The sequence below is a fragment of the Prunus mume genome, linkage group LG8 (assembly GCF_029339155.1).
Source record: "Prunus mume cultivar Tortuosa linkage group LG8, ASM2933915v1, whole genome shotgun sequence".
Lineage (NCBI taxonomy): Eukaryota > Viridiplantae > Streptophyta > Magnoliopsida > Rosales > Rosaceae > Prunus > Prunus mume.
This window is the reverse complement of record NC_142705.1, coordinates 16,000,364-16,014,741: the sequence shown is the minus strand read 5'-3', so window position 1 is coordinate 16,014,741 and position 14,378 is coordinate 16,000,364. Positions and strand designations below refer to the sequence as shown.

Genomic DNA, 14,378 nt, shown 5'->3' with positions numbered 1-14,378 from the left:
TATAATTTCAACCCCCATTTTGGTTGTTTTAGTGAAATTCCCTTATTTTAATCATTAACTGAAACCTTATTACAATTAATAATAAATTTAATTGAGGCAATTGAGTCTTTGAGTTTAGTCTTTGTATATCAGAAACAATTTTAAAGTTACAAATTGTTACACCATTTAGTCTCAGCGTCAATCTAACACACAAAAATTGTCATGATGAAACTAATGAAAGGGACTAATGATGTAAGGATTCGTAACTTTATAATTATTTTTATAGAATTTAAAAAGTTATGCACCAAATTGTCATTGAGCTCAAATCAGAGGGATGCAAAGCTTGTCGTAGTCTGACACGTTTCACTCAATCCAACCCGACCCATCAATTCCTTTGTTCGGGTTAGATGACCCGAATTTTATTCAAACGAACCAGTCATGATAAAAGCAGCACTGCCGCGCTGCTGACTGAGACTACTCCTCCTCTTCCCTCACTTCTGTTTCTGCGGCACTTTGAGAAAACAAAAACAAACTGAATCAGAATCTGATACGCCGTCGCATTTGGCCATGGAGGCGTTACCCATCCCCACGGACACGTTCAAGCTAGGGTTCATCGGAGCAGGTAAAATGGCGGAGAGCATCGCCAGAGGGATCGTCCGATCGGGCGTTCTGCCTCCAAATCGCATCTCTACGTTCCACGCTAACCCCATTCGACGCCAAGCCTTCGAGTCCTTCGGCGTCGAGCTCCTCCTCAAAAACGACGACGTTTGGCCCTCTCTCCCTTTTCTTCTTTGTGTATCTGTCTGTATATTTTGTGGTGAATAATTTGAGTTGCATTTATTCTGTGGTGATTACAGGTGGTGGAAGATAGTGATATCGTCATTTTCTCTGTCAAACCTCAAGTTGGTATTTACACTATTCCATTATCTCTCAATTTCTCAAGGATATTGTATTTATAATATAATTGTTTTTAAAAAAAAAAATTATGTATTTATCATTTGCTCTTGCTTCTTGTATGATTGAAATGTATCTTGATTTTAGAGATATGGGAATGAATTTTTAGGTGGTGATTTTGTGGATGTTTACCAGATAATGATGTTGTTGTGCCTTTGCATTTGTGCAGTTAAAGATGTAGTTTTGCAGTTGAGGCCACTTCTTTCCAAAAAGAAGCTGCTAGTTTCAATTGCTGCTGGAGTCAAATTGAAAGATCTGCAGGTCTCTCAGTTACAACTCTTCTTGCTTTTTATCTAAATTGACTATTTGTTTTTTTGGTCAACTATCTAAATTGACTATAGTCTATATGGATTGGACAAAACACTGTATTTTTTTCATGAACCTCTAACTTCCAGTTTATCATTTTGAGTGAGTTCTTTTCAGTTTCTACGAAAAGGTTATGTTCTGAACATATTACGTGCGTTGATTTAAGTATTGTACACAGTGGAGCGAAAAGTTTATATTGGTGTGTGCTAAGTTAATTCCCTACTCTCTGTCTACTCTCTTAAGTACTGCATAGATGTTTTTTTGTTTTTTAAGGAATCTGTATGGAAATGCTATTAATAAGAAAGAAAGGATTCACGTAGCCATGGGACACAAACAGAAAAAGACAACAGGAAATAATATGCAATGCAAATGTACGTAAGAGTTGGAGTGAACAGGTTATATATGTTTTGAAAGAAGAAAATTACATGTATAATTTTTTTTTTTACACATTAGCCCACCCACATTTGCATGCCTCTCCCTTTCCCTTCCCACAAAATTAGTTCCACTCCTTTACCATTCCACACTGAGCAACTCTTTTTCATCTTTCACTTCCCTTTTGCCTTTCTCTAAAGAATGACGGAGAGTAGACAGAGAGTAGGGAATTAACTTTTGTGAAGGTAAAAGGGAGGATAGAGGGCTGGGCTTAACTAACGTCAGTCTAATATACATGTGTAAATTCTTTTTTCAAATTCGAGCCAACTTTCAGCTCTGCTTGTGTAAAAGTCAATTATAAAAGAGTGCATTTCTTTCCGGCTTCAAGCATCACCCTTTTCTTTGTCTAATGCAATAGATGAATAAATCTGTTGTTCTGTTCCACATTTGTTTTCCTTGCAGTGTCTGATGAATAAGCACAGTTTACTGTTAACCAAGTTTTGTAAGAAAGTAGAATTATATTTACTATTTAGGGGAAATTTGTAGTGCTCAATGTTTGGTTCACTATATAGAGGATGAAAGGAGTAATAAGTTAATAACAGAACAAACAATTTGATGAACTGAACGAGCAATATAGCATGTTATCACCTTAGCATTCATTCTTGAATTTTAGAGTCTGGTCACTTGTAGTGCTCCCCTTGTTTCTCCTGTCTATAAGGAAATATGACAGTAACTTTGGAAAGGTCCTTTAGTGTAAATGAAGAACAATGAGTGTTGCAAATCAATATCTGTAGTCAACAGTTTAATTATGATTATCCCCATTTATGAATGTGCCAGCCACCAGAAAGAGTATGATGCTGTTCATGACAATAATAGTGCTGATACTGAAGTTTGAGAGATGTTGACAATGCAGTTTTCTCCTTGCATAAATTCAATTATTTACCCACAGTTACATTAGGCCATTGGTAAATTTAGCCAGTTCTCACCCTTCAAAATTGAGACAACATAGTAACAAAAATTTAAGTTTCTTAACCATTTTATTTTCGAAAAGTAATCTTGGGCAGCTTCAGTAATTTGGGGTTACTAGTTTTATGATTGCCGGAACACAGTATACTTTGTTTTGACCAGCATCTCTTGATAATAGCTATAGTTACTGGACTGCATGCTCTTAATACCAGGGAAGCCTAATCCTAGAAATGACTTTTTAGCATCAAATTTGTTTAACTTAAATAATTTTATTATTCTATACGTTAATCATAAGATTAAGTGTGATAGCTTCTATAGTTTGTGCGCACTATCTCTTCCTGTTTGTTGATCCCCATGCTCTAAGTCCTTCGATTCCTACCACTGTACAAGTATATTCTTTTTCTTTTTTTGGTCTTTCATGCATGTAGTTCTATTTTAAATTTTAATGTATAACTTTTGAGTTCTTAATGTTATTGAAAATAAAAGGTTGAGACACCTTCAGTTTTTTTTGTTTAATCTATTAACGGAATCGTTTTATCTACCTTAGGAGTGGGCTGGTAACAGCCGATTTATTAGGGTAATGCCAAACACTCCTTCTGCTGTTGGTGAGGCAGCATCAGGTACTTCTTTTATCCTTTCAATGGTTTATTCCTTGACTTAGAATAAAAACGAATAATGTCGGGTATACTATTATTTTTAGTTATTTTTAGGGAGTTTCACTAAAACACCCAAAATGGGGGTTGAAATTATAAAAAAACCTAAGCACTATTTAAACATATAAACACACCCAAAACCCATCATTACACACACTCAAAACCCATTTATAAACACACCCAAAAAGTTGACTTTGGGGTTGATTTTGGGTGTGTTTCTATGTTTAAATAGTGCTTGGGTTTTTTTATAAATACATGTCTAGGATTGGGTTTATTTATAAATTTGTATTATTTTTAACGTATCTGCAAACTGGCTTGGCGCTGTTTTTTGCATTGTGAACCAAATTGTTATTTGCTTGAGTGAATATTTTCGGTACGAACTTACAATGAGGTGCTCCATGCAAATTTTCAGTTAAAAAAGTAAACTAATAGGTTTGGAGGATTTTTAAAACTAATATTCTTTTATGAAGCCATTTTTAAAGCAATATTTACTAAACTTCATGTTATACTTCCGCTGCCTATAGAAATAATAACTAGCAGCATTTGGCGTATTACACAAAATACTGTTTCTTTTTTTTCCATAATAGTTTGCATAAAAGTTCGGAATATGACAGCTGGCCACCCTAGATCATGCTAGTATGACATGTTACAGTTGTGACAAGACTTGCGAAATGCTGTTTGTGGTAGTGCATTGGATTGATTGACATGTTGCTAATATGGAATAAAAGGAAAATGGACACTTTTTGTTGCTTACGGGTAGTCTTATCTACCTTTTAACTCTTGAAGTTTTCCTCTCGCTCATATTTGCATTTTTCTTTGTTTATTTTTCATATTGCTTTTAATTTGGTACGCCTAATTTGTATGAGTAGAATGAAATTGGTCATGCCTCTAATCCTCTGGTCACACAGTTATGAGCTTGGGAGTAGGTGCAACAGAACAAGATGGAGACCTAATAGCTAAATTATTTGGATCAGTAGGAAAGACGTGGAAAGCTGATGAAAAATTGTTTGATGCAGTTACTGGTGTTAGGTATGTGACTTTGTGTCGCAATAAAAAATGATGCTGTTCATTCTCCACTGCAGAATATCTTTTACTAATCTCTTGTTGCAATCAGAGATCTTTCTTTCAAATATACTCTTAGTGTATCTTCCAAAGAGGTTCCTAGGTTTGTTAATCATGCATTTTCATCCCAATAATTGTAATAATTTTAGATATGAAGTCATAGATTCTGGTTTTATTGATACCTTTTATAAATATACAGTGGCAGTGGTCCTGCATATATATATTTGGCGATAGAGGCTTTGGCGGATGGAGGAGTTGCTGCAGGTCTACCTCGAGAACTTGCACTGGGTCTAGCATCTCAAACTGTAAGTCTGCTTATATTGCATGGTGTTTTAGTACTCAACCAGTCATGTGGCATCATCACACCATTGTGTATTTGTGTCTATTTGTCACAATTTGCGTCTATTTGTCACAAATTGTAACAATGTAGGTCTAGATCTCCTTAAAAGAGACACTGCATAAAATATATGAAAGTAGATAATCCCTTTACTTTTAAAATTTAAACCTTCACCAAGAAGAAAAAGTATTTGAAAAACTGATATAGTTTCTAAGTCTCAACTGCCTTCGGATTGATTTTGGTGGCTTGAACATCCGAAACGCATTTTAAAAAATCCCTTTCTTTTCAACGTCAAGAGTTCATATTGTATTTGCTGGCTGTTCATAATGTGTCGTCACTTTGGTTTATTTTTTCTTCAATTCCGTATTGTGAGGATAGCCAATTCTTTGCTTCCCTTTGCAGGTATTAGGAGCAGCATCTATGGTTACTAGTACTGGGAAGCATCCAGGTCAGCTAAAGGATGATGTAACATCACCTGCTGGAACTACTATTGCTGGCATTCATGAGCTGGAGAAGGGCGGGTTTCGTGGAATATTGATGAATGCAGTCCTCGCTGCTGCCAGACGCAGTCGAGAATTTTCGCAGAGCCAGTGAGGGATATTCTTATATCAGATGAGCTTTTGGCCCTTCCTTTTCATAGCGCAGGGGATAGAATTCATTTCCAGAGAATCTTATAGATTCTTATATATTGTCCCTTGCTACAATATGCTGAATTAGAGTTTGATTGAAATAATGTTTTCAAGATTGGACTACAGGTAGAATAAAGCTTAGCTAGCAATAATTATAATAAAAATTTCTTGGTTTTATGTTCGTTAACAAAACATTGGCGCAATTCCAAGCCCAATGCTGTCAACGGAGGCTCCACATGAAATGCTTTTAACGGTAAAGAACACAAATCAGAAGATATGATTGGCAGCTTTTACTCAAAATTTAACTGACCCAATGAACTTTCCTCCTGTCTCCATGTTGCCCCCGCCCATATGTAGAGCCATCTTTTGTTGCCCCTGCATCAAAGCATCACTTAAATATTACTCGACTCTTGTTTTTCAACAGAAAAGATTTAATGTATATAAGAGCACACAAAAAGAACATGAGATTGTAAGCTACTTCTTGTAGAATTATTCACATAGTTTGTTCATAAGAATCTGAACAAAACTATATTTTTTGCCTAATTGGTATGGAATCTTTTGATTTGCGGCAATGAATATATAACAATAGCAGTAGGTGTAGACTAACTCTGCATTGAGGAATATTCGTTCTCCTTCAAAATTTGTCCGCTTTTCCTTCAACCTCTTCTCGCTATGACGAAAAGGAGAGGAGTGCCTGGAAACAGACTTTCGAACCACGCTCTTTGGAGGAAGAGTTCTCAGTGGTCTTTGCCTAACAAAGACACACAGATTATTTTCAAGTGTGAGGACTAGGAATACGTCCCAGAGCCATCTTTTAAAATGAAGATGAGATTATCAAATAAAGGATTTGGTATACGAGTTGATAAGATGCGTCTGTTCCAATGCGCTAAAGCAGGCACTTTGAAAATAATAGCGCAAAAGGAAGACAAATTCAGAATAAATTTGCTTCCAATTAGCAGAGCATTAAAATGCCTGGTCCTATACATCAGCTAGAAGCTTAATACCAAAGATCCAAAGTGTTCCCAGAATTCTCCGAAGTCACAGAAATTTGGAGAAGTACTTTGAGCCAAGGGCAGTGGCAATGGGCTCTATCAATCAATGTAAGTGCAAAGAAGCAGATGAACTCAAATACATAATGGCAGCAGACTTTATCCATGATAGCGGCCAGAAAGATGAAGATTTGTACAATAAAATTAAGGACTGCGTCAAGCTCCAAATATTCTAATTTTCAACAAAACCATTTGTATTATCTTAACTTCTTAAGCAATTATGTCTTAAACAATCCCCCTTAAACATCTGAGGCCCCACTTCTATATGTATTTTGTGAAGCATCAGATGAGCACATCATTTCGTAGTCATTTACTAAAGAAAGCCACATTTAAACGAGTCCAATTTTCCTGTTACCAAATCCCCTATGTCCCCCTGTTTCTTCCTTATTCTTGTGACATGTGGCACACAACTTAACAATAATTTGACCCTGTAGTTTCCATACAAGCACATTTATTTTAGGCAAAAAGTCACTTTTGGTCCCTGTAGTTTGGCACTTCAACCACTTTTGACCATGTAGTTTCATATTTGTAGCAATTCAAGGACAAGTTAATATTCCTGTCAATTTCTTTGACGATGCAAGGGGCAATTTAGTGAACCCAAAATCCTTGAGCATAAAAGCTCGTCTAAAACTCCCATAATTTCATATTAGGGTTCGAAATTCAACCACTAATCCCAATTTTTGAAGAACCCTAAATCCAAATGGCCAATTTCAAGCCCTAATATGAAATTAGGGGAGTTTCATACGAGCTTTTATGCTCAAAGATTTTGGGTTGACGAAATTGCCCCTTGCATTGTTAAAGAAATTGACATGAATACTAACTTGTTCTTGAATTGCTACAAATATGAAACTACATGGTCAAAAGTGGTTAAAGTGCCAAACTATAGGGACCAAAAGTGACTTTTAAGCTTTATTTTATGAATTTATTTTATACAAATTTATAAATAAACCAAATCCTAGACATGTATTTATAAAAAAACCCAAGCACTATTTAAACATAGAAATACACCCAAAATCAACAATTGTATATTTTTTGGGTGTGTTTATAAATGGGTTTTCAGTGTGTGTAAAGATGGGTTTTTGGTTTTTTTATAATTTCAACCCCCATTTTGGGTGTTTTAGTGAAACTCCCTTTATTTTATCACATATTTATTTTTATTCAAAGTATGGTGCTGTCCATACAACAAACAATTTATTTTGTGAATTTATTTTACAAGTTTATTATGATGAGTGTTTACTAGAAATTAGGACCTGAAGTTCCTTGATCCTCATCATATAACTACATCATGACTTGAAGATCCTTGATGATGATAATAATATGAGAACCAGCAGACTCTCTGATACTATATTTGTGAAAAAGTGATCGAACCTGAAAATCCTTGATCCTTGACCTGTAAATCAGGATATGAAGTTCCTTGATAATCTAGCAGTATTGTATCGATGAGTAGTACTGTACACATAAATAGTAACTGTATTGCAAATGTACTATATGTATGAATAATCCGTATTCATGAATTGATGAATAGTAATTGTATACATGAATAGTAGCCATTTTGATGAACCATTGCTATATACAATTAAGGGACATGAAGTTCCCTAAACTCATGAATGAGCAACTAAATGAGAGGCCAAAAGTTCATCAAGACATGAACAATTAAGTGAGGGCCAAAAGTCCCGAAATATGAACATGAAATTATAAGAATGTCCATATCATGAGAATAGGCCTGAAGTTCACAATCTAAAAAGTGTTGAAAACATAAAGTTCTAACAATTAAGTGGACAATCCTTGAGGTAATATTGCAAGTTGTGGCACACCACATATTTCTTTGGCACAAGAAAATGATGAATTTAGCAAAGATTGATTTTATTACAATTGACACCTCAAGGAATAACTACATTTTATGATTCTGGTTGTTAAAAATTCACCCTGAAGTCAATAACATCAGGATAAACCTCAAGAGATGAATTGAGGCTCCCTATATTTTGTTATATAATATGATCTGGACTGGAAGCCCATGGATCTTAATGTATCATAAATCCTAAACTTGAAGTTTTGGGTATATAGTAGTTAATGCTCTTCACTACTATATTGCAGTATTATTATGGCTCTTCCTCAATTTATATTTTATGCCTATTTGAAAAAGGTAATAAAAATTATGAGGTTGTGTTTAACACGAGCTAGAAGTTTTGACACACACGCATTGAAATATATAATTTGAGAGATTTAATGTGGTTATTTGAACCTATAAGGCAAATAGTTCTAAACCGTCATTTTGAAATAACGTGCAAACCACAAGTGCAAGTTTAAGAATTTGCCCAATTATTTAAACAAGAAAAGAGATTCTTGTCCTGAACTGTTCAAAGCCAGACACATATCTATGAATAGAAAATGTTGTGTGAGTATCACATATTTATGTGGAACTTTTGAAAATTAAAATTTTCTTGGGGCCAAATTGTGAATTTGATGTCATTGAATGAGACTGGATGTTAGATTGCATTTTTGGTCTGGAGGTGTCAGGGAGTCCTGGAGCTCACACATCCTTCACGGTTGAATACAAGAGTGGAGTGACCGGGTCCAAGTTAGAAGGTCCCAAATATTGAATTTTAAGAATAGAGTGTGATGCATGTGTGATAATATAAATTTTATTTATTTATTTTTAGTCGAAATATGATAATATAGAATTGGTGATTGAAAAAGAAGGGTAAATATATATATATATATATATAACGAAAACAAAAACTTAAAACTTAAAACAAATTGATGATCAAACTAGTCTTTAACATATGAATCCTCCATTAGTATTTGTCTCCTCATTCTCACATGTATTACATATATTCTTGTTATAGGAAGATATTACTTTGTTACCTCACATGAAAAAAAGTCATCGTATAAGCCAAAAGTGAAATGAAGGTAAATTGAAATCCAAAGTTTTGCAAAATATATATACACCAAGCTTAGAGAGGGTCCAACTATAATACCAAGCTTCCTTGCCGACAAAGTTTTGCAAAATATATATACCAAGTTATTCTTGTCACTTATACGAAGATCTTACTTTGTTACCTCAAATTAAAAGTCATCATATATTCCAAACTTGAAATGAAGTTAAAGTGATGAAATCCAAAGGTTTTGCAAACTTTATATACCAAGCTTAAAGTCTCCAAATATAATATTCCTAACGCTTAAGTTATTTTTGCTGATCGGTCGAGTCATATAGAGAGAACTACCTACCTTACTTTCAAGACAGGAACTTTGAAAATACAAAGCGCAAAAGGAAGACAAATTAGGAAGCGAAATTTGTTTGCAATCACCAGAGCAATAAAATGCCTGATTCTGCAGAGCATTAAAAGCCAGACTTAGATTTATGAATAGGAGATGTTGTGCGAATATCACATATTTATGTGGAACTTAAAAGATAAAGTTTTGTTCGGACCAAATTGTGAAATTGATGTCACAGAATGCACGTGAATATGTATGTATAGTGAATTTTTGGTTTGGAGGTGTTGAGCATGGTCAAAGGGTCTCGGGGCTCGTACTACGTCCGTAGCTGAATGCAAAGAGTTGAGCAGTCGGGTCCAAATTAGAAGGTCCCGTATATCAAATTTTGGGACTCAAGTGCGATACATGTGTGATGATGTAGAATTTGTGAATGAGCAAGGAGTTCAAAAATTTAAACTTATAAAAATCGCCCTTATTTTGAAAATTGTTCTCAAACATGTTTTCAATTTTCATTTTTCAAAAAAAGTGAAAATTTAAAACAAATTGGTTATCGAAAGAGCCCTTAAATTATGAGTCCTCCATTACAATTTGTATATTAACATGTATGGAGATTCTCCAATAAATATTTTATGTTAAAGATTGGTTACATACTTCTAATCTTGGTTATTGGATTGCATTCATTAAATGTGTTGGTAGTCTCTTGAATGCAATCCAACGGCTAAGATTAGAAGTATGTAACCAATCTTTAACTTAAATACTTATTGGAGAATGAAAAATATTAGAAAAAGTGGGGCTCAAGGCTTGTCCTGCCTTAAGAGTATGACTCTTCCATGGGGTCTACACAGAAATATACTTCTCACATGCACGTATGACATTTATTCTTCTAAATTTAAAGGAAAAGTGAAATCGAAAGTTTTGCAATATATATATACCAAGTTAAAGTAAAAAAGGGTCCAAATATAATACCAAGCTTCCTTGGAGATAAAGTGTGTTATTCTTCTATGCTTTTGCTGATCGATCGAATCATATTATATAAAGACAAAATTGCCTTGCTTATTAAACAAACTAAGAAGAAATTTGCTTCCAATTAGCAGAGCATTAAAATGGCTGATTTCACTTCAGCTAAAAAAGTGAGCATTAAAATGCTTGATTCTGTGGAGCAGGGAGTTGATAAACTGAGGGACGCAGAAAGAAGACTTCCAACTCCCGATGGCAATGACAATTCAGCTACAAGCAGATCAAAATCAAAGATCCAAAGTGTTCCTAGAATTCTCCGAAGTCACAGTAATTTGGTGAAATGCTTTGAGCCAAGGGTACTAGCAATGGGTCCGATCCATCATGGTAAGTGCAAGGAAGCAGAGGAACTCAAATACACTTTGGCAGCAGACTTTATCAAGGATTGCGGCTGCACATATAACCATTTGTACGAGACGATTCAGAAAAACATCCTTGAAATTAAGGACTGCTACGATAGTGAAACAACAAAGTGCTACGATGATGATGAGGCACTCGCCTGGATGTTGTTCATAGATGGATGTTCAACCTTGCAATTCATACACAAATATGATTGCTTGGAAGAGTTTGGGATGAACGCAACCCAAGTGGCCTTTGCACGGCTGGACTTGTTCTTGCTAGAGAACCAACTCCCTTATCGAGTCCTCAAGCTGTTGAAGAGGTCAAGCAGAAAAGAAGATGAGCTGAACAGAAATATGAAGCGTTTTGCGAAAATGCAGATTGCTGCAGCAGAAATGCCAGTGGAAAGGCAAACGTTGCGAAGCACAAACTTTAAGTCATTGATGGATTTCGTTGACAAAAAAGAGGTGGAAATCAAGAATATGCTACGAAAGCGTCGTGGGGAGCCGAAATACAGTACTCATCTTCTTGATTTTCTTCGGAAAGAAATGCTAGGTCCATCAGAAGAGCTTAGCTATCGTGGTGGCAAAGAAGACTGTTCACCATCGTTTCGCAATGCGCAGGAGCTTAAGGCAGCTGGGGTCCATTTTAGACGTAGCAAAACTATCTCCTTGAAGGACGTATCTTTTACTTCTCAAGGGTTTGCAGGCTTTCTTAGTCTTCCTCCCATAAACGAAGACGCAATGTCTTTGTTCTTGAATTTGATAGCCTACGAAATGTGTCCTGATTTCCGAAATGATTTTGCGGTTACCTCTTACTTCGGCTTCCTCAGTTCACTCATTGCTCATCCCGAAGATGCTAAGCAGTTAAGGTCAGCCCGCATACTTTGCAACTTGCGTGGGAGCGACGAAGCCCTCGCTGACCTCTTTCACGAGATAGGACCTGATTTGGTGCTTGCCCATCCTATGTACAAGTCTATTAATTCCAAATTAGAGCAACACTACAAAACCAAGTGGAAGGCATGGTTCGCTCAATTCTTCGAAGATCATTTCAGTAGCCCCTGGGCCATGCTTGCTTTCATTGGAGCTCTAATAGCACTCATCTTAAGCGGCATCCAAACTTGGTACGCAGTCCTCAGTTTTTATCAGAAATAGGATTCTCTATTTACAGTTTCAATGCTAATACTGTGTTTATGGCTTAAACAAGGTCATTTGTAGGTTTTGGATTTGTGCTAGTAAAATAATTGAATCGAAGCCTAAAAATGACCTTAGTTTCGGAAATAAATCGTAAAATGCAGAAATTATAAGCAGAGAATCACAGCTCCAACCCTCTCCCCACTATAAAAGATGAGCTATAGGTACTGAAAATGCATATGGCTTGTACTCATTTCTGTTTTCTGGTTTGTAGAAGTATCCAATAAATGCCAGGGTATTTGTAGGCTCTTCTTTAATAAACAATATGTAGTTCTGTATGGTTTCATTTTATGGGTTGCTGCAAATTTACTTGCAGCTTACTTGTTGTAAGCAACTCTTCCTCAAACATTTTGTGAAAATATTAATTTCATGAAAAGAACTAGTTACCAATTAGACCAACTTAAATCTAGCTTAGCTCGACTTAAATCGAATTAGCAGTGGCAATTACGAGTTAGACACCAAGAAATCTAGAAAGTTTAAGATGATCAATTGTATGTCAGACAAAGACAATACTTGTGAAATGCATGAGGTAATGCATTGGATTTATTGACATGTTATAGTGTGGAATAAACGAAAAATTGTCACTTTTTGTTGCTTACGGGTACTTGTATTAACTCAATCATGAAGTTTTCCTCTGGCTCATATTGGCATTGTGCTTTGTTTATTTTTTATATTACGCTCCAATTTTATAAACTCAAAATCAGATTTTAAGTCTAAAGCCACTAAAAACCGTTTGATAGGTCCATTTTTAAAAACTCAAAAACACCCCCATTATTACAAACAAAAAAAATGAGGATTTATAGTTTTTTTTTCTCTCTCCTCCCTCTCTCCACACTCTCTCTCTTCTCCCTCTCTCGTCTCTCTCTCTTCCTCCTCCCTCTCTCATCTCTATGTCTCCTCTCTCTCTCTCTCTCTTTTTTCTTTTGTTAATTTCAATTTGGGAATTTAGGGTTTTTGATTTTCTAATTTTAATTTCAATTTTTTTAGATCTTAAAAATAGTTTGGAGTTCAAATATAAAATTTATGTACTCAAAATACAGTAAAATAAATAAGGAATCCAAATATATAAGCGGCATCCAGACTTGGTACTCAGTCCGCAGTTTTTATATGGAATATGATTAATTTACATTGTCGGGACATTTTGGAAAAAGCAAAAGGAGAGAGAAAATTTTAAAAGAAGCAAAAATGGACAAAAATGCCCTTATTTATTTTTAGATTTCCTAAGGAATCCAATACATTTGCATGTCTTTGATTTGAAAGTTGAGTGGTTTTTTTGTCTTTTTTGAAAAAGTTTTGGCTTTTTCCAAAAGTGAAAATTTTTTTATGTCTAAAACCTAAAAAACCTTTTGTGTTACTATACACAAGTGTGACTAAATAAATCAAGTTGAGCATGTTCGGGTTTATTAATTTTTTTTTTCTTAACGTGGTTTAAGTCTCATGATTGTTGTTGGAAGCAACTCTTTCCTCAAAAACTTTGCGAAAATCTTAATTTGATGAAAATAAATAATTACCGATTAGACCAGCTTAATCTATGCAAGGCTCAACTTAAATCGAATTCGCAGTGGCAATTACCAGTTAGACCAAGAAATCCAAAAATTTTCAGATGATCAGTTGTATAAATGTCAGACAAAGACAATATTCTCAACCCAACTGAAAGCTCTTACAATAACTTGAGCTAAAATTCAGCCCAAATTTCAGTTCAAAAACACTATAGAACTGTACTGCGGAGCACAAAACATTCTTTTTCCTTACATATGATGCATATAGGTGAAACTTCCAAACTTTTCAACCCTTGAAATATATATTTGATATTTCACGATCTAACTTCTTTATGCCTACAAAGGATAGGATACGGCCAGTTGAGAGCTCAATCAATTTCAATGAAATAATCTGTTTTGGAAACTCTGATGAGAGAGAAGAGAGGAGGGAGATGTGGTTTTTATTTTATTTTATAAGTAAATTTGGTTATTTCCCTTCAATCAAACTAATGAATTACGTTTTTAATGAATTTGAAATGACAATATGCAAGGAATTACAAGGTTCGCCATAAGTTTTGAGTGGCATCGGCCAGAAATTAAAATGAGGCCCATTTCCCTTTGTATATAATCACAATTTAACAAACAAAATTGTGTACATGTTCTTTTATTTTGGCATAAATATGGTAATCCCATGTTTGTTTCATTTAATCCTAGTCTTAGAGCATCTCCAACGGAGATGTCAAATACCAAACATCAAATTTAAATTTGATGGCTGATGTGGCAATTTGACATTCACACAGTTTTTTATTCCACTCGATATGTCAAATAAAT

General features: G+C 35.0%; 2 protein-coding genes across 2 annotated transcripts; both read left to right on the top strand.

Moving 5' to 3' along the window:
• The first annotated feature begins 436 nt into the window (after positions 1-436).
• On the top strand, positions 437-5,429 carry LOC148914840 (pyrroline-5-carboxylate reductase-like). Its single transcript, XM_089042990.1, has 7 exons — positions 437-744; positions 837-885; positions 1,103-1,194; positions 3,125-3,197; positions 4,139-4,259; positions 4,492-4,597; positions 5,032-5,429. Exons 1-7 carry the CDS (start codon positions 547-549, stop codon positions 5,221-5,223), a joined length of 831 nt encoding a protein of 276 aa, XP_088899116.1. The 5' UTR covers positions 437-546; the 3' UTR covers positions 5,224-5,429.
• Positions 5,430-10,600: 5,171 nt separating this feature from the next.
• LOC148914839 (UPF0481 protein At3g47200-like) lies at positions 10,601-12,399 on the top strand. Its single transcript, XM_089042280.1, has one exon. The coding sequence runs from the start codon at positions 10,627-10,629 to the stop codon at positions 12,028-12,030; it is 1,404 nt and encodes a 467-aa protein (XP_088898406.1). The 5' UTR covers positions 10,601-10,626; the 3' UTR covers positions 12,031-12,399.
• The last annotated feature ends 1,979 nt before the right edge of the window (positions 12,400-14,378 follow it).